This window comes from Rissa tridactyla, chromosome 4 (genome assembly GCF_028500815.1).
Source record: "Rissa tridactyla isolate bRisTri1 chromosome 4, bRisTri1.patW.cur.20221130, whole genome shotgun sequence".
Classification (NCBI taxonomy): domain Eukaryota; kingdom Metazoa; phylum Chordata; class Aves; order Charadriiformes; family Laridae; genus Rissa; species Rissa tridactyla.
This window is the reverse complement of record NC_071469.1, coordinates 73,821,085-73,841,201: the sequence shown is the minus strand read 5'-3', so window position 1 is coordinate 73,841,201 and position 20,117 is coordinate 73,821,085. Positions and strand designations below refer to the sequence as shown.

Sequence of the window (20,117 nt, the reverse complement as noted above, 5' to 3'; positions counted from 1 at the left end):
AGGGCAGTGTTCCTTTGGTCACAAGCAGGGAGGGTTTGCTCCTTGCAGTGGTTTGAGGAAAATCACCCTCAGGATCAACTTTGCTAGTTTCGAAGCCAAAATACACTGTATTTAAGAGACCACTCTGCCACTCGTGAAGCTCTGAATTGTGCAAGGTGCCCAGTGATGCCTTTGGGGTAGGTTAAGCCTGACTCACAGTGCACCTTCTACAGATACAACGCTGTTAATGGGAATTGCTCCCAAACCAGAGAGTACGATGTTAATTCAGAGACTCGGTTTTTCCTCTATATAAAATATCCTGCACCATTTTTACCGGTACTTTGTGTCCAACCGATACCCCTGCAGTGTTGTTTTAATTAAAACAGAAGTGGAAATAATGAATTGGTGGTATTCTGCAGATACGTCAATGTTAATGCACAGTAAAACGCTCTCCTGGTAGCTTTCTGTGCTTCATTAAATTAAACGTAGACATCCCAAGTCTGGATATTTTTATGTGTGTTTGCAAATACAAGATGTGCATTTGGTAAGCAGAATTATTGAATTGTGAAATGCAGTACTATTGCAGCAGGACTGTCGTTCCGGGATTTAAAAAGAAACAACTTTGAATTTGGGAGTGTCGCCACTGCCAGTGTTTGCAGAGGGATGGGAGCTGTGTTGGCACCGCAGGTTAAATGTGCACTTGGGACCTCTGGAAGTAACTGCCAGATAGTGTCACCCTCATGTTCTGTGAAACGCTGCTTCACGGTGGTACGTTTTGCGTATCAGCAAATGCATTCCTTATTTCTTTGCTGCTTCTAATTTTTTTTTTTCTTTAAGATGGGGGTGGTCCGCTTCTCGATTTTTCTCTGGCTTTCTGCACTGTAATGATGGCACCATCACCTGACTGCTGGAATATACTGGCCTGACTTTAATCATCGGGTGACTGGCTCTTAGCATGGCTTCATCTCTGCTGTTTTACATCCCCTCTTGTAATTGCACGATTGCTTGCAGCATTGTTTTTCTATTGGTGACAATGAAAGACACATGTTAGCATTTTCCGTAGCCTTATACTTTTTTGTTTGATGGTTAAAGTGTAGGTGAAGAAGTGGTACTTTGTAAATAAAATCCTTTTTATTTGCAAGCAGCATATTTTCCCCCCTCATGTGCAATCATTTGTAAGACAACATTATATATAAAACCAGGTTTGTAACTATCACACGGAGGAAGAAGTAGTTAGGCTAAGCCTGTATTAATAACAGGGCTGCGTTTCTGTAGTGCTGACAGTTTCATTGAGGTATAGACGCTTAGAATTAAATAACCAGCTCAAAGCTACGAGAAAGAGCGATGTTTAATGTAAATAGTATCTAAGTCTTTTAACTGCTAAATAACCAAACCCAGCAAAACAATAGAGAATCAAAGCTCTCCTTTAAAGAACACTGACACCAATTACTAGGCAGTGAAATTATCTGCCTGTACAAGTTGTTTCAACAGCTCTGCAGGTCTAAAATGGCAGAAGCTTTCTGTTGCTGTGTAAGAATCAAACTACCATTTATTTCAGCCTCATGGTATGTGCAAATTCATGCAGCTCAGTTAGGGGAATAGCTTCACAACTGGTGTTACAATCTGTGGCTGGAGTGCTGCATCACAATGCAGCAAATGCATTTTCCACATTAACCAAACATGACAGCTGAAACGATTATTAACCATGCAATATGTCGGAAGTCATCAAAAATTCACATCAGAGTAATTGCAGTGGCTCGGGGAGGAAAAAAAAAAAATAGGAGCATCTCTCTCCTCTTGCCTTCCTGTCGCCTCACCCCCTCCTAATTCTGACATGGTACAGTCCGTTAACAATAAAATATCCTTCTGTAACCTATAAACTGTTACTCCCATCAGTTACTGGTTTCAGACTGATGCTTTCCCTAGAATTTGAATAAAGCACCACTGGAAAAAAAAAAAAAATTAAAAAAATAGATGCTTTACAGACAGTGGTGTTCAGGCGGGGAAAGCAGCTCCTTTCTTATTGTCTTGCTGGACTCTTGACTGTCTCAGCCATTTCAGGACTTGCAGGTTTGATTTATTTTTATTTTTATTTAAGATGAAAAAACTTGAGCGTTAATACAGAAAGATACGGCTGTGTGAGTCTAAATACGAGGCAACTGAAGTGTGGCAGTTACAGCCAGCATTGACGGGTTTGTAACTCCTCACTACTGAGATCTACAGGTAGGAATGCATATATTTAAAAATGTATAAAATGAAGGTAAAAAGCTTGCTTTGATAAGAGAGAGTTTTCCTTCAGGTGTCTTCTGTGGCGGTTTTTCTTTGTGCTGTTGCTGCAGGGTGTTGAAATTTGTAGGTGAGTAATTAAAGAGAACAGGTGGGGAGTTTTGGAGAAATCCTCCTTTGCTCACAGAAAAGAAACCTTAAGGTTTGTGCCTTTTACCTTGGAATATTCTCCGCTAGAGCAGCTGCTGGGTGGGGCATCCAGGGTCTGCCTGGGGTTTCAGTCCTGCTGCCTCCTTACAGACCCTCTTGACATTGCTGACTTGGCTCTTCTTTTAAGCAGAAATGCAGTAGCATAACTTTCTGCGTGCCTTTATTCCTGTTTTCGCTTCCTTATGCTATGAAATGTCTACGGAAGTATTTTAAACAAAAAAAAAAATAACAATAAAGATGCTGCTTGATTTTGTGATATATTTTTTTTCTTAGTTTTCATTGTGGTGCAAAGATGTTGGTCCACTCTGTTTCCTCTGTTCCTAGAGATGCATTTATGATTTATTTAGAAGACAAGCTAAACTTTCTTTAATTTTATTTCAAAGGAAGGGTTTCAAATGTGGCATGAGAATGAAAATAAGACAGAAAATATTTCTACTTTCTTAAAGTAAAAGAAGACACTTGGGGATTTGCCTTTTCTTTTTTTTTTTTAGTCTCCGAAATGAGGTGGTGAAGTCTATTTGCTTAGTCAACTGGAGTTTGCAGCCTAGACCCCACCTCTCCTGCAAGTGAAATGGGTACGTTGTGAAAGGGGTTAAGCCAGTAAAATCAGAGTAAAGGGAAGCAGTCAGGGAATTAACGTTTATATAAATGTGGTGGCCGTGGGTGGCAGCCGATTTTCATGTTCTCTGCTCTAGGGGCTTGGAGGCTGCCCGCAAAGGGGAAGCTCTGCCTGCCTTCGGTGTGGGGACAAAAGTCCAGGGTGGGTTGCTTTTTTCTCCTCGCCTTTCAGTTCTTTTTCTCTGTACAGAGGAAAGCAGGTTAATGAAACGTGCTGCGCCGGGAGGGCTCTTGCAGCAGAGAATGACTTGCCTCCTTCAGGGCTCCCTCCCCAAAAATTAAGGTGCTTGCATGCTGTCTTCTGCGCTCTCGTCACCTGAGAAACGCTCGGAAGGGGAGACCCAGGAACCATGGCCAAAGAGTTGCCTCTCTTGAACAAGATTACCTGTACTAAGGTGGGGGGGAGGGGATCTTGCCTCGGCAAGAAATCAAGTAAAAGACAATGAAACGTGTGGTTTGCATGTGTAAAAAGATGGAGGAAGCCATCGCCACTGACCCCTTATGGGAGACAGCTCAATTATCCTTGCAGTTGGTACAGTGTGGCAAATTATTTTCCTTTGTCTGAAGTGGGTGGGAGACAGAGTTCAACTGGGCTCCAGAAATTAATATATGCAAAAATGACTGTAATTATTAATTAGCTGTGGGTCTCTTATAGCAGGGGTTTCCGTGATATCTGGTGGCAGCATCTGGAGTTGGCATTTCATTTACATTAAAGTCCGAAAGCTTGCATGCCTTGTTAATGCAACGCGCAAATAAAGGCATGGACTGCTAGAGAGTTCCTTAGCGAGGGTGGAGTACAGCCGGAGGAGAAAAATGGAAACCTTTTGTCTCCCGTGTATCCTCAGCACACTGCTCCCCTGCCCCAAGTCGGGAAAGTTTAAACCTTAGGTTTATTACACAATAGGGGAAATAAGCTGAGGAAGGATAAAGTCTTTATTATATCGTTTGTTGCAGCAGAGATTTTTAAGACATGCTTTTCTCTCCAAGCTTTATAATGTCTAACACTTCAAAATATAATTGTAACAGGCATATTCTAGACTTCTGGTGTTTATTTTAATGATCTGCAATTAATAATTCATAGGTAATTTAAATAATTAACTTTGTGAAATGTATCAGTAATGTAGTAAGGAAACACCATTTCTAAAGACCACGGCATGTTTAAATTGAGGATTTAAAGATGATATGACACATATGAACTCCTCCAAATTGCTTGCTTTCACTGTCAGTGAAATACTTCTATTTATTCTAAGGCACATGCTGCCATGTTGCAAATACCTATTAGGTGAACAAAGTAGCTATGATTTACTTACGAATAGGAAGGATGGGCTAGCTGATTTGGGCTTATTTTTCAAAGTCAGGCGGATGATTTTGCCAGATCATACCATGTTATTTAAGAGGGCTGAACTTTACATTTGCTCATTTTCTTGAAATTCCAGTGTGTGTTTAAAAAAGACAAAACACTTCTATTCTTCACGCTAAAACGGATCTAACCTTGGCTCTTTGTAGTGTTAGCCAGCCACTGTCGGCAACATAAAGTAGATTTAACTTTGGAAAGGTTTTCTTTCTCTATGTGGGCTTTCCCGGGAGGCTTCAAATTGCGATAGAAATGTTACAGGGAGGAAGCCCCGTTGTGGAGGTGCGGCACCGAGGAAAGCCACCTATGCTGGGGCGTAGGATCTGCATCCCAGTTTGACTTGGTTATCGCATTTCCAGTGCTGACAGCCTTCTGCTGTCTGTGAACCAGGCGTTGTCCCTCGGAGGCAGCGAGCGTTTGCTGCCTGAATCACTTTGTGTCTGAAATACAGATGGAGGCTGCAAGATTTTTGCTTGGTTGTTTTATTTGGGGTTTGTTGTTTTGTGTGTGTTTGTTTTTTTTTTTTTTTTTTTAACCAAAGCAGAAAGATAAGTAGTGCTCCTGAGGAACGGTCAGGAAGGTGGTACATGGGCTTTCTGCTGTGGGATGGGGACACAGCAGCCGAAATCCTTCAGCTCAAGTCAGCCCCAGAACAGGGAGAGTGCCAGGCTCCGCGCTGCTGGGCTCCTTGCACCTAGAGGAGGTAAAGAAAACCAATTTGTCTCATTGCTGTTTTTTTTTTTTTACACACAGTTTCAGACTAACTTGAAGGCATTTAACTGTTTTTATGCATCTGAAATTGTGAAGGAAGAGATGTGCAAATACCAATAACGTTTTTGCTTTCCTAAAAAAGCCCAAGAACATCCCTCTCTCTCGCAAACAGCAAGGTTGCGTGCTCCCCGCCAGCCGGGCAGTGGCTAAAGCACTTACAGGGGTGGGAGAGACCCAAGGATTGCACTAAAATCTGCAGAAGTGGGTTAGAGGAGACTGGGTGTTAATGACTAGCAGGTTTGTTTCATAATTTGTCCTCCTTGCTGGTGTTCTGTCAGAAATGTGCCCTGTCAGGCTGGGAAATACTTGTACTGATAGGGGGTAGTTTGGCTTTTGGATGTGGTCCGGAGAAATGAATTTTCTGCCGCCAGGTTGAGTGGGTTGTTGTATCTGCCTATATGTTGATGCTAATGGACAGTTAGTCCAGCGACAGGCACTGCAAGCTTGTCAGTAAGGCTGCTTTGTGCCCGTTTCTTTTCTTTTCAAACTGCTCCCTTATTAGCTAGTGGTGTCTGTGGTATTCCCGTAACAGGGCTTGGACGCTCCTGTTTCCTCGGCGTTATCTATTTTCTGTGCGGTGCTGACAGATTTCCAGTGGCTGGTTTCTCAGCTTACCCCATCTCGGGAGACTCCTCACCAGCTCTCGCTCCGGTAAATTGAGGTGTGGTCCGCAATGGCAACCGCACGCTTCCTCCTGCCCCGCAAGGGCACGACACGGTGCAGAAATTCAACCTACGGCTTTTATTTGTCACCGCGCTGTTTGAGCGTGGTTCCCTCTTAGGAGGGGGGAAGAACGCACAGCTACTTCTGGAGAAAATGTGGAGATAACCACGATGCTAAAATGGCAGCGGGAGAAATAAGAAAATGGCGTCATCAGTGAAATTAGTTGCCATGGCTTGATTCGAGGCGTCCTGCCTGACGCGAGGATGTTTTCAGCAAGAGGTATCACATTGCGGGCTTGGTTATGACTATAGAAAGGTTTTAAATCACTTCAATCTGTATTTTTTTTCCTCAGTATTCCCTTAAAAAGCATCATACCAGAGAGGCGGATCTAATAGCTTATTCCAGTTAATGATCAGAAATTAGCTTTGTTTGCATGTTATAGATATTTATAATATAGGGTTCCATTTTGCATCTCAAGCCCATTGGAATTACCTCATAATTTAATTTCTAAACTAAATTTAAAAAAAAAAAAGTCAAAGCCCTCAGTTTTGCTTTGATTGTGAATCTCTTGATGCATTTATGATTTTTTAGGGTTGTATTTTTAATTGGGATGCTAATACAAGGATGTTTATAGCACAGGGGAGAGACTGTAATCACTTGTCATGGCGCTGAGCAAAGCCCCACACCATGGTCATCCCTCCGCACCTTAAAATCTTGAGGAAAAACAGATAGCCATGTATTTGGAAACTCGATGCATGAGCTCAGATTTCAGATCGTGTGGCTCATTCGCTCTGTGCCACTGCCGTTGCTGCTGGAGAAACACCCGTGCCAAAGGAGATGGGCTTCCTGCGGGTCCTGCTGGCCTGATCTGTGCGGAGACCTTCCCTCGCTCCAGAAGTTGTATTCCAAGTGAGGTGACGTTGCATTTAATTGCCTCTGTGGCATTTTTGTTTCTTTATCTTTATTAAGACAAACGGAAATGCTGTCTGAGATGCTTTCAGGTGTGATTACCAGTGTTAGCCAGCTGAACCAAGCTCCTTCTGCTGACTCTCAAGTAATGTTTCCTACTGCTGTAATTGGCAGGCAAGAGTCTCTCCACCTTCTTTCTTTAGTTCGTGTGTGTATATATATATTTTTTTTTCTCACTGTTTTTCTTCCTTCTGTTCTTTGCACGACCTCTAAGTGGGCTGGGGTTGTTCAAGACCTCCTGTTTTGTTGCTGCGCAGATTTCCTTGGTGCTTCGTAGCTTGGTAGGGCCTGGGATTCTTGCTGCACAGCTCCCAGTTGCGTTGTAGGGAGAGAGAAAATGAGGCAATGCCTGGGCAGGAAGAGAGGCTCGCTAGGGAAGGTAGCACCGTTGCTTACACTATTTTAGCGTTGCATTAACAATCGCTGTCAAAAATGATCTGTGCAGTGGAGGCTGATAATTGTTTGTGGAAGAGAACCTCATTCTGAGCAACTTCGCTGTAAAATTTTAAATTAAAAAAGGTATTATCCTAGTTTTATGCCATTAAAGTGTTTGTGACTTTGGGGGGGGCGGGGGGGGAAAAGCCTACTAAAATGACTTATAACAGCATTCCTGTGCGCTGTGTAGCCCAACATGACATGGCAAAGATTTTTAGAGCCTGAGAATGAGGGACTTAATCTGCGTAATTGGAGTTATTTTGGTTTCACTCTGAAGGGGAAAGACACAACAAACAGTATGGATAACTACTAATATTTCAATAATTAGCTACAATGTATAAGTAATACATAAATTACACATATTATGATTGGTGCTTTTTAGAACCCAGTGTCCTACTTCACTCGATTCAATCATTACGCTTGGGTTTGTTAAATCTTGCGAATTTCTCCGACGTATTTTATAAAATCCTAAAATACATAGGAACGCTGCAGCGCGTTTCCATGTTACGTTAGGAATTAAGCCACTTGTAAGTATGATTTTAAGTGAAATATTGAGATCTTGTAGTGCATGAAAGGCTGAACTCGCCGAGCATCCTATGTGGAATTAGAAGCAATTAAAATGAAGCTCAGTCGTGTTTCCTGCCAGCAGTGCTGATCTCTGTTTATACGCAGAACAAGCGGTGCCATGTAGCAGCGCGAGTTCAATTTTGGGGCCGCTGTGTGAGTGGCTGGTGCAATATTCCAGTGGTATTTTCTAGACGTTTCCAGTGTGATAAAGCTGTGCTCCCTGTGTATTTCATGGTAAATGTTGCTTATATTTGCCGCAAACACCTTGCATTCTCCATGATGGCCGCATGCCGCAAACGCCTTTCGGAGGGCTGCGGTTGGGTGTGGGATATGATGGTAGCTCTCGGTGCCAGGGGATGGTTTGATATTAGCCCTTCCACACTTAACGGATGGTCTCCTAGAAGCAGGAGCTAAGAGGTATTTGTATTTCTTCCCTTGAAGGCCGTATGTCTGTCTAAGGAGCGCGTTTCCAGTCTCCAAGCAGTCCCAGCAAAAGTCAAAGAGCGCGCACCATCTGCCCCTGCTTCTGCTAGGAGCTGATCTGTGATTTCCTGAGGAGCGCTTCTTTCGGCAGTTTGAGGTTTTTCCTGTCACAGCTAGGAGGAATAATGATATTTATCCAACACAGCAAAATCCAATGTTCCTGGATATGGTCTGAAGATTACTGTGAAAACTGCATGAGTTTCACAGATCAAACAGTCTAAACCAGTAAAATAATACCCGAAAAAAGTACTAATTTTTGCACTGCTGGCACTAACCTACAGGAGAGAGCACTTTGTAAATATTTGCCTAAGGCTGGCTCTGCGACACGGATTAAAGGCAGCATTCAAAACTGAGCATTACACCAAAGGCGTGCTGATGGTGGGGCAGGGAAGCCCTGCTCCTGCCGCAGAACTTGTCTCTGGTGAAGGTTGCTGCTGTGCATCTTCCACAATGCACCCAACCTGTCGAAGAAGGCTTGTGGGCAAGTGGTGGTCCCCCTTCTTCGTTCTGCACAGGCTTTTGCACCGCATACATCAGCTCTTGCTGCTGCCGCAGTGAGGTCCGTGTTGCTGCTTCTCCATCATGAAAAGGGACCATATTGCAGCTCCACAAAACTTTGATTTTGCCGGAGCAGAAAGCTGCTTTTAAAGAAGTGAAATAATCTTCAAAGTCGCTGCTAGTCACGCAGTGCAGCAGAGATTAGGCCAGGGTTTGTATATTTTAATAACTTAGTGCCACTGAAATGCTATCAGCTCGCAGGGTGGGGAAGAGCTCTCCTAGCTCGGCTTTCAGATGAATTGAACATTTGGCTACGAGCGTGGAGCCCAGTCACGGTACATGGGAGGATGTGTTTTGAGAGCGCTGTGAAGGCAGGTAGCGGAGCAGCAAATCTTCCCCAAGGCCAGTGTTTGGCTGTATTAGCACAGCTTTGTGTTATAGCTATTAGTCTGCGTGGTTTTCCCTCTTAAGCTTCAATATGGCTTTGAAAGTCTCCGATGCAACAACTAGCTCTTGGGTCTTAGCAAACTGTAAACCCTTCTGGTTTTTCCCTGCCTTTTCTCCTGTATAGTCAACTGCGAATTAATTTTTTTTAGGAAAATGTTGCTGGATTTCCCATTCTAAACATGGTGGTGAGGTTCTTGAGAAATGCATATTGTATTTAGACAAGCTCAGCTGTCTTAGGCTAGGCAAATTTTGTCTTGCTAAATCCTTGCCTTGAATGCTGTATGCAGCTGTAGGATGAGCCTTGTCAGACCTGCCTGTTCAGTGGACCTTTGCAGTTGTGTACAGTGTTCCTTGTCTCTCACGCAGCTTTGACGCGAGGCAGATTGGTAAATCACCCTTCCTTGCGTCCTCTTCCTCTCCGAGGATCTCTGCGCATGGGCCAGTCAGTCTGCACTGGCCCTGTAGCAGTTCTGCCGTCCAAAGTCTTCTAAGGAGAAAGCCAATTTCACAAACGCTCTTCGCCCCTTGCGTGTGGGAGCTGATCTTTGGGCAGCTGCCTTCCTGCTTTGAAGGACGCTGTATTGCCAAGGTATGTAGTGAAGCTGCCTGTCTGTGTGGTTTTTAGCAAAAGCTGATGCTTTCTGCAAAACAAATCTTAGGAGACCTACAGAAGCTTCCAAGAGACGAAGATCCATGCAAAACGAAAATGCCTGTGCTACACCGGCGTGTTCCCATCCTCAGGAATACATTAGTTGGCCACACACCGTTGCTTACGGGGCCATCCGCCTGGCTGTTTAAAGCCAGCCAGCAAGCACTGATGCTAGTGTCAGCATAAACAATAATTTAGATTAAAAAAAAAAAAAGGCAATAATAGATAGTGTGGTCTGTTATTGTGGCAGTGGGTTCCAGGTAGTTTTGCTTCATTTTCTGTTTCCAGGGAGAAGATGGCCAGGAGGGCTGTGCCAGGGTGCATCACCCGGGAGTGTGCTCAGACGTGTGCACGTTTGCAGTAGGATTGTATTTAGCAAATTGTTTCTTAAAATTGCTAGTAGAGATAATAAAATCGGGTGCTTCATCTGGAGCCACTGTTCCCAAACCATTGCCAAAGAGTGATTTAGTTGTTGGTTTGGTTTTTTTTTTTAACTGTATAATCATCATCCCCACTGGTCCTTTGCAGGATTCACTGGATCTACTGGAGATCCAGCACTTGGAAATACTTTAATCAAAGAGCAATTGACTTGAAATGGCCCCAGATTGTTCATTTCATTTTCTCCTTTCTTCTGCTGCCAGTGAAAAAGTAAGCATTGCTGTCAACATCCAAGGCCTCAGTATACTATTTGGCAACATTTGCCTTCTCTTGACAGCTTGAATACTAAGATCAAGTATTAAAAGTATGGCCTGGCTGATGGAAGTAATTAAGAGACTTCTATCAGCCAGGAGAGAGTTTACTAACCTCATTTACTGGGGTGAATGGAAGAGACTTTCAATCTCCTGTCAAAAAGAGACCATCAGTGCATGCATGCCCTTTCCTACCAATAATGAATTGGTTACTGGAAGACTTTCTTGCTGGAATTCAGGCTGGAGCAAGGCAGGTGCTGGTTCCTGTCACATCATCCCGCATCAGGCAGCGGTTGCCTGAGATGAGAACTGATGGTGGAGCAAGGAGCACGGCGAGAGCAGGGAAGTGGTGTGGCCTCGCAGGGCTGTTGCCTCTCCGCTGGTGGGGCCAGCTCTACAAACCATCCTCGAGCGAGGCAGGATTTCAGCGGGGGGCGGGGGGGGGAATGTGAGAAGATCAGACTGGAATCCAAGGGGTAAGAGATCCAAGAGGAACTAAAATGTGCTGGGGAAAGATGCTGAGAGCCTGTAGACATGCAAGAATAAGTGGGACAAGCTGGAAAATGGGAACCTGAAGGTGGGAGAGTGGGTGTATTTCTATGCCTGTGTCCCTGTTTTGCAAACACCATCTCATCAGATATTGTACAAATCATGTGTAGGAAAGATTCTCTGCGAGTGTTGCGGAGAACCTGATAGAGAAGAGTTGTGCTGCTTCCCTTCCAAACTAGATGCAGGAAGAATGTGTGGGAGTCCCACAGTAACAGAAAGGAAAATTAAATGCCACTCACTAAAGCAGGACAGCATGATGTGACATTAGGGCTCTGTGAGCTTTTTGTGTAAACCTGCCTCGCGGAAATAAGATAAATTTTCATTTTCAAGCAAAATCTGGGCTACGTTGGGCTGCCTGCAATGGCAGCGCTTGTGTGGGGAGAGCTGCGAGGTAAGGATTTCACCTCTGAGGTTTTAGCCATGCTCGTGTTAGCTATTCCTATCTTTGCCATCTGCCGCTGTGAAATAGCCCTTTGTCTCCTAACAATATCTCTGTTCTCCTTCTGCTTCTCTCTTTGGATGCTGAATATGAAGCGATGTCTCGTTGCTCGTTGTACAATCAGTAGCATCTCCCCAGAGAGGACAGCTCCTGCGATGTGGGTCGTGTACTCCCCGTGCATGCCGAACACTGTACCGTCCTTATCCTCGTTATGCTCTCCAAGCCTTCCTGGCAAAGTCAAACCTTGCCTCTGGGATTGCAGAAAGCTTTTAGGGCAGATGTAACTCGGTGAGCGCAACCAGCGCTGTTCAAGGCCCAGACTTAAGAGATACGTGAACCATTAAAGCTGTTATATGGCCTGGGGTTTTTGAAGACCAAAGTTCTCTAGCATAAAGCACATCTCTTCCATCTTTCTGCCCATCCTTGTTCCAGAGAGCTCTGCTTTTTCTTATGGCATATGGACGTTTGTGTGCATGTGTGAAATGTAAATGTCCAGTGCCCAAAGCATAGTGCACCACTAGGTGGCAACACAATAAACCCAGGGAATAAATACTGTTAGAGCAGGTGGACACTCCTCACTTTCTTAATGTGTGAAATTTTGGCCACCAAAGCCTAGAGTGACAAGCCCCGGGGCTCTTGTTTGGCCTAACTAAGCAGGAGTCATCTCCTGAGCAGTAGCAGAAGTCCCAGCACCAGCTACTGAAACTCCCTCTTCTGAGGCTTAACAATTAGCCTGTAATTAACTGAAGCGACAATTGCCATGCTGCAGTCATAATGTTTAGCACAAGGCATAGGGCAGCCTTTTTAAAATCTGCCCCTCCTCAGTGAGGCATTACAGATATTATTTGGAATGTGTGAGGATCTTCATTTGCTAAAGGAGTAGTTTTTGAGATTGAAAAAGACAATTATCGTCCCCTAATTGGCATTCAGTGTAATGTAATCCCTTCAACGGATCTGGTGAACTGTCTGGGAGCTGGGAGGTTTCATTAAGAAAGATACTCAGCCTGGATTTACTGACTTCCAGGGAAGTTCAAGCATGTCTTAAATTACCCTGCCAATTACCATCATCGATACGGACCTTTCTAGGCAGGTACCTGCTCAGCTGAGGGCACACATCCCTCCAAGGAGGTAAGGTAGGACTTGGAGCAGTAAGGTAGGACTTGGAGCTCTGGGGGCTTTCAGGAGCCCAGTGCTCCCAGAGCATCAGGGGACCTGGGCACCCAGGACCTCTGCAAGCTGTAGTGACTGGCTGGGTGTGCTCAGCACCTTCCATCGCATCCCGATAGCTGTAGGTCTGCATCTTAGAGACAGTGGGCTTTTTTTGCCTGTAAAAATAGTAGCGTTGTTAGGATATGGCCAGCACATGGTGTTCTCTGCAGCATCACATCCCTACCATCAGAAACGTATGTGCTTTGAACGTCTAGAAGCTCTGCTTGTTATAATTCCAGATAATTCTTCTCCAATTTGGGGTGGAGGTGGGGAAATTAAGGGAGGGGGGGGGAACACAAACCAAAAAAAACCAAAAAAAAAAAAACCAAAAAAAAAACCCCAGAACAACCACTACCAACCCCAAACCCTAATTGTTGCCCTCCCAAAGTGCTTCCACCCATGTAGACATGGACAAGCTTTACAAAGTCATGTCTCCATCCCTCCCTGCCTCTCCTGCATGGAGCTGAGATCAGATCTTGGCCCACTTGGGTGGCTGCGGATGGCCTTTGCCTTAGTGACCGCTGCTTGTAATGGTTGGTCCCCAGATATGTGCGAGGATCTGGATTTACCTTCCCTTTTTCAGGCTGTAACTGCGCCTTTTCTGTGGGCGTTAGTCTAACAATGAAGGGGAATGTGGCGGACGATGAAATGAAGAATAGACTATGTAGAAGTGGCTACTGTCTTCCACATGTAGTTCAGGGACTGTTTCTGGGGGGGACTGCATCGCATGTGTGTCTTGGAGGATGGCAGTTTGTTCTCTATCTTTTATATACAGAATATACGTATATAGAATCACAGGATGGTTTGGATTGGAAGAGACCTTAAAGACTGTCTAGTTCCAAAATGGGCAGGGACACCTCCCACTAGACCAGGTCGCTCCAAGCCCCGTCCAGCCTGGCCTTGAACACTTCCAGGGATATGTATCTCTATCTCTCCTATCCAGAAAGGGGTCACATTCCTATTTCCAGCTGAAGGGGGTCACAGGCTGTCCCATACCTCAAAAGCTTGTTCTACAGATTTCAGAAGGAAAGGGTGGAACGCCCTTTATTTCTCCTGCTGGTGATGGGTAGCAGGAAGGCAGACAGCACGCCTATGCGGCATGGTTTCGTGCCAGATCTCTTCAGTCTGGGGGAGCTTTCAAACCCTCCTCACCTCCCAGAGCTAAGCAGCAACCTGTGATTCCTGTGGTTGCATGCAGTACTGCTGCAGGACGGTTTCTAAGCCCTATGGTAAATATATTTTTCTGAAGGTCTAGATCCCTGCGACAACAAGTTTTTCTCCTGCCATGGGATCCGTGCTCCTCTGGAGGTCCTGAGTTCTGCCGAGGTTGTATGGCTCAATACCGATGTTGTCAGATTGTTGGGGCAGAAACCATTTATTTGCAGGAAGACGTGGAAAACAAAGGGCACAAAAGCCTCCCGATTCCGGACAAGTTCGATGGAACACTGCTGCAGTTGTGTCTCCTCACTGTAAAAGTATAAAGCATGGTACACTGAATTCCCACTCTCTGGCTTTGTTAGCGGCTCTTAACTTTAGAGCTGTGGGGCGAGCGGACAGACCCTTAAGATATTAGCACTTAATGGAGCTGATAATGTTACACTTGATTACTTCAGAGGGAGACAAAAGCTTCTTTTCCTTTTTTTTGTGATTTGAATAATGATTAAGTTGAAGTCTGGGAGTACAAATCGACTTGGTTTGTCTAACTAGTGATATAACAGTGAAAATGGAAAATATATTCAAGTCAGGGTGTAAGAAACGTTTCCTGTTTGTTGTCTGTGTGTGTTACTGCAGTTTACCCCACGGCTATTTGTTTAAAATTCAAAATATCCTATGTTTCCTAGTATGAGTCATGAAAATAACCTTTGGGATAAGGAGCTAACCACTGCATCTCTTCATGTACACCTGATCTCTTTGAGATTAAATGTATAATTCTTATGTATTATTTTTTTACCCACACCAGCTGTACGCACAGAGAGAGGCTGTGCGGGAAACTTTTCCCTGTATGCTTTCCAGCTATTTAGTTATTTCTGTCCTTCCTCAACTGACTATTTCTAAGGCTTTTTTTTCCCAGTTCCTATCGGGCCTCCAAGAGCTCCACTCCTGCCCGAAACTGCCAAGTCAAAACCTTTTTTATTTTTTATTTTTTTTTTCCAGCATACTCAAGTCCAACAATCTTATCTTGGCTTATCGCTCCTACCAGCTTTCATCCTCCTGCCTTCAAATGGAGAGCAAGAGGAAGCAGTTGCTGGGACACGGAGATAAAAGAGAATAGGAGCAGGACGTTTCACTAGGATTTAATGCATATTAAAAGAGGGGATTAATGCATTTTCATTTTCCCGTTGCTCTGTATGGGCATCTTACTGCACCTCTGGTGGAGTGAAGTGACCTTTAAACTTCTCAGGAGTGGACTGGGGGGAGCTGCGAGCGCTTCTCAGAGTTGAAAGAGCTGAGTACTACAATATGCATCTGATATTAGTGTAAGGCTGATTTTTTTTTTTTTTATTTTTTTATTTTTTGACTGAAGCTCTGTTTCTCTTTTTCTGCAGGGATTCCTGAAGAATGAAAAAGATAATGCATTGCTGTCAGCTATTGAAGAGTCTAGGAAGAGGGTAAGTTGGAAGCAAGCACTTTCTTTTTTTTTTTTTTTTAAAACATGGGGGGGTCCCCTAAAGAATTAATAAATTAGATATTTAATAAAACTAGTGGAATTTAAGAGGACTGTATGGAGAATATGGAAAAACTAGATGTTAAGAAATACATAGAATTTCTAGAAGAAATTCAGAAGTATTTCAACTGCAGTATTTTGCAGGGCCAGGAGGCTCACAATGTTTCAAATCTGAACAGAGCAATTGTTGTTCGTAAGGAACAGTACACTCCTCCGAGCCTCTCCGCATGGATGCTCCCTCTTCTAGAGATGATAATGCTAGGATGTGGGCGTTATTTCCTTTGAGAAGTGCCGTGTGTGCTGACTTCCAGCACGGTGATGGCGCTCAATGAGTTTATTGTAGTTGTTTCTCCAGGTTTCAGGAGTTGAAGTACATATGACCACATTCAGGCCTGTGCAGCAGATGTGCTGTAAGTCTAATTCTTGCTAGAACGCAATACTGCATCACGCTGTCCAAAGCAAATCTCTCATATAGGGGGGGGAAAAAAAATGGAGAAAATTCTATAATAAGAAAGCAGGAATTGTCGCTTAGGCTCAGGGTTTGCTGAGTCCACTTTTCTGCCCTCGAAGGGACCAATGCTGGAAGTTGTTTCCTGATGTGAAATTCATCTGAGCCTGTTTCTGAATCTTTTTTACACGTTTGGTATGTGTCATGTTCTGGGGCAATGACTTTCACAATTGAATTATGCAGCGTGGAAAAATGCTTCCTGTTGTTTGTCTTAAAACTGCTGCTTGGAAATGTCATCACATGCTTCCTGGTGCTTCTCTTACGATTGTTTCCCTCCATGTACACTTGGGGCATCAGGTTTAAAACTGAGCCTGTGTTTCTTTCAAATGAGAAGAAATAGTAGTTAAGCATTATTAAATTATTTTAATTACATATAATTATACTGTAATTATTGAAGCATATTTAAAATCCTGTTGAAATTATTATAGAGAAGGTAGGGATAAGACCTATATTCTACCATGGCAGTATAAGGTGAATTTATATTATTAAAACAAAGAAACGCAAATCTTATGCTCTAGTTGCACACATGCACCGCAATTAAATGTTTGCCAAATGTCACTGCCTCTTATCGATTCATTTATACAGGGGAATGTTTTGCCCCTTAATTGATAATAACCTAACAGTGGGCTGTAATAAGATGAAAAAATTACTCAGCCAAGCAAACCCTTTAGTTGTGCGCACTGCAGCACAAAGCGGCGTGAGACAGAGAAGGCTGGGAACGAGGAAGAAGTGGAAGATCCAATATAGCTTATTCTCTATTTAGAATTAGTGGGAGTTTTCTTTATTTCCTGTCCCGGTATACTTGAGGCTGCTAGTTAGCATCATCCCAACAATAACAGGAAAGGCAGTGAGGCATCTTCTCAATTGTAATTCTGTTGCCAAAATAAGGAATATTGAGGGGGGAAAGCTGTTGCCTTCCACAAGTTCCCCGATCTGATCTGAAGACAATGTCGCACATCAGGCATTTTAAAGGTAAAAGGATGTTCCTTCTCCGGATATGATTTTCCTGCATGCTTTCCTGAGTTACGTTCCTGATGAGAGTGACTTTCTGATTCTTTGGCACTGGTTAATTTTCCTTAATGTTTTTATTTTTATTTTATTCTATTTCCTATTTAAAAGAAAAACATAAAAGACCTGAAAATGAAATATGGGCAATAAACAGATGTATCTGTTAAGAATGCAGTAAGTCAAACCTTTATGGCCTCCAGGCAGATAAAAAGCTAGTTGCCATTAGAGAAGTTATTCTCAACAAACCGCGTGGATCAGTGATGACCTGGATATTGTGTGCATGCTGCTAAATTAAAGAAGGAAGCCTATCGATTTCCAGCCTTGCTAAGTTTTGTGTGTATTGGAGTACCGTGGGAGAGAGACAGATTCGCTGTTTCACCAGCTGGGTATGTGAGAGTTGTCTTAATTCCACAGACACTTACTTTCTGAATCCCCCTGTACCTGAACAGGAAGCCTGTTAAAATAACGTGCAGCACATCATTAGCTCTCGAGGGCTGACCTGATTGATTTATCTATTTTCTGTTTCATTTTTGAGCTGGTCTATTAATAGCAGGGCCAGGCTGTTTGGTATTTCGATGTCTTCCTTAGCTCTTCTTCTTCTTCTTCTTCACCAACAGACTTTTGCTATGGCTGAGGAGTATCACCGAGAATCGATGCTGGTTGAATGGGAACAGGTGAAACAAAGGATTCTTCATACTCTGCTTGCATCAGGGGAAGATGCTCTTGATTTCACCCAGGAAAATGAGGTAACTCTGTCTTTCTAAACATCATACAGAGTCATGCAGGACACGTACGCAGCTGGCACTCCAGCACTGCTGAAGCCACCTCTGCATTATGCTGTAGCTATAACTGTGTGAAAATGTGAAATATCAAATCTCTACTTAATTCCAGAATGGCTGTGACTAGCAGAATATCATACCTTTATGACTGTTTTATGGACTGGTGGGTAAAGGCAATGGAGCTGCTATTGCTGAAGCTATGTTTTAAGCAACGTATGTGCAAGCTGGAAACTTTATCACACTAACACATATTAGGTCAATATACCCAGGGGACAGAAAACACATTGGGGTAAACATCACCTTCAGGAAACCTTTGCAACGCTAATGAAACCAGACAGTTTCTCAGGTGCAACTGTGCTCACACGTAGGTCTTGGCGTGTCTCTTTCCCTTATCACAGTGTGCTAGCCAGGATTTATGGCTTTTCGTGGGAGGCTGATGAAGTCTCTCAGGCTTCTTGGCAAAACCAACTGAATAGTCAAAAAAAAGAAAAAAACCCCAAGAAAAGAGGAGTATGTTTTCCTGTTTATTTTGCTGTCTTATGCAGTGCAAATTAAAATTTTGGGCTGCTAAGACCTCTAGTGTTCAGCAACTTAAGGTTAATCCAGTAGTGACCAAATCTTTTGGGCAGGACTGACCTGGTGTTTAGCATGGAAAGGTATTGACTAGCAACTTGTAACATAAGATAAGGAATGTTTTAACTTCAGACTTTACAGTTTATTCTCTTAAGGAAAATGCTCCAGTTACATGAGTAGAATAAAGCAGAGTAATCCACCCCTCTGAGCTAGAGGCACCAGCCATCGGCTGGGGTCCCTGCAGCACACAGGTACATCGCAGCCCCTGCACGGTGCTCCATGAGCACTGGAGCCATGAGAGGAGAGGTGATAACGGGTGGGGGAATGCAAGTTGCTGTGCTTTCAGGCCAGAAAACAGGCTCAGGGTTTTTTATAGCCATGTCCTCACCCCTCCTTTAAAAAAAAAAAAAAATTATATATATATATAAAAACCCCTTGTTCATTGGAATGACTTACAGTGCTGCAAAGTGCATTAAAATAAAAAAAGCCCTTGGTGTTACTAGGGTATGACCTGTATAGGGATTTGGAAATAATTAAAGTTGTTAATGAAATGTCCCTTTCTGATTACTGTTCTTTTAAATATAGGTTAATCCTAGTTAGCATATGTCTTTTTATAGAAGCTCTCTTCCCCAGAAAGTATTTTACTGATACTTTACTGTGACTTCTCAGAAGGTTGTCCAGCTTTCCAATATTAGAAATGCTAAATAATGCAGGCTGAATCCATTTAAAACTAGGAACAGCTCTCCCATTATTTTAGGATGTGAGTCTGAAGCCTTGGCAGCTATTCTGATAGCTTCTAACATCTTTGATTTGTGTCTGAGCTACTGCTGTGGGGTTTTCCTTTCGAAGAGTGGATATTGACTGCTCGGAGAAGCAATTTAATAACCTGCCCTGAAAAGGTAAAACCCCTTTCCTGGTGTTTCAGTGTCAAATGGACACTACTCCCAGTCCATGGCACTCGAGATGCCAAGCATCAAATTAGCAAGAGGGAGCAGGGGGGAAAAAAAACCCCTCTAATGTTTTTCATGAATGAGTTTAAAGACTCAATATACACTATCACTCAGTGATACTCCACTCTGTGTTTCAAAGCACTTGTAGTATCAGTATGTCATTTCAAGAGCATTTAAAATCCTTGATATATTCTAGTCTTAGCCTCCAGAAGTCAAAGGTCTGAGAGGTTTGAAGTGCATCTACTGTGTTAAAAACCTGTTATCTAACCTCCCCACAGCAGGTTGTTCTTCTAAAGCCTTGTTCCAGTCAAATAAGTTTTTTGTGTGCGTGTGACACAAACAGACACAGCCTGTAGAATATAGTAGGGGTTTAATTGATATCCTCTGGAGATGGAGAATCAACTGAAAAGGCAGAGATCCAAATGCAGCAGGGGGCCGCTCTGCCTGCGAGCCAATTCTCAAGCTTTGGGCAAGCTAATTTGGGCAGAGTGAAATACCAACACATTATTCATGGAAATAAGACCAATTAACAGGCAATGCTCATGATTCAAAGAACCTAGCGCAGGACTTGCCGTTAGGGTTTTCTGCTGCCCCTTGTCCTCCAGCCTGGCCTTCTTCCCTGAAGGGGAAAACACGGCTAACAAAAAGGTGCTTCTTGGGGAAAAGGCAGGAAAGCCTGGGTTTTATCTTCAAGGTATCAAACACTTATGCTCTCAAGGTGTTTGTTCTGAGTCTTGTTCCACTAGGGGCCGAGGCATTTCTTTCGTCCTCTTATTCCAGGTTTTTCTTTCTTCCACCTCCACCCCAAGCTTTTCCATTCCTGCTGTCAAGCAACCCGCTCCCGCAGTGATCGAGAGAACGCTGTCGCTCTCGCTTTCT

General features: G+C 43.5%; 1 protein-coding gene and 1 long non-coding RNA gene across 7 annotated transcripts in view; one reads left to right on the top strand and one right to left on the bottom strand.

The window, feature by feature from the left end:
* The window catches only part of LOC128909367 (uncharacterized), a 199,762-nt gene that overhangs the window by 44,334 nt on the left and 135,311 nt on the right, over positions 1–20,117 (bottom strand). The gene's annotated exons all lie outside the window — the stretch shown is intronic.
* NUP93 (nucleoporin 93) overlaps positions 1–20,117 on the top strand; it is an 81,710-nt gene that overhangs the window by 35,940 nt on the left and 25,653 nt on the right. For 5 of the 6 annotated variants that reach the window (XM_054200947.1, XM_054200945.1, XM_054200944.1 and 2 more), the window contains 2 exons: positions 15,302–15,364; positions 17,554–17,682. In XM_054200947.1, the coding sequence (XP_054056922.1) occupies positions 15,302–15,364; positions 17,554–17,682 (192 nt within the window). Of the gene's footprint in view, positions 1–9,610; positions 9,810–15,301; positions 15,365–17,553; positions 17,683–20,117 lie in introns of those variants that run through there. The other variant, XM_054200949.1, reaches the window with a different exon arrangement.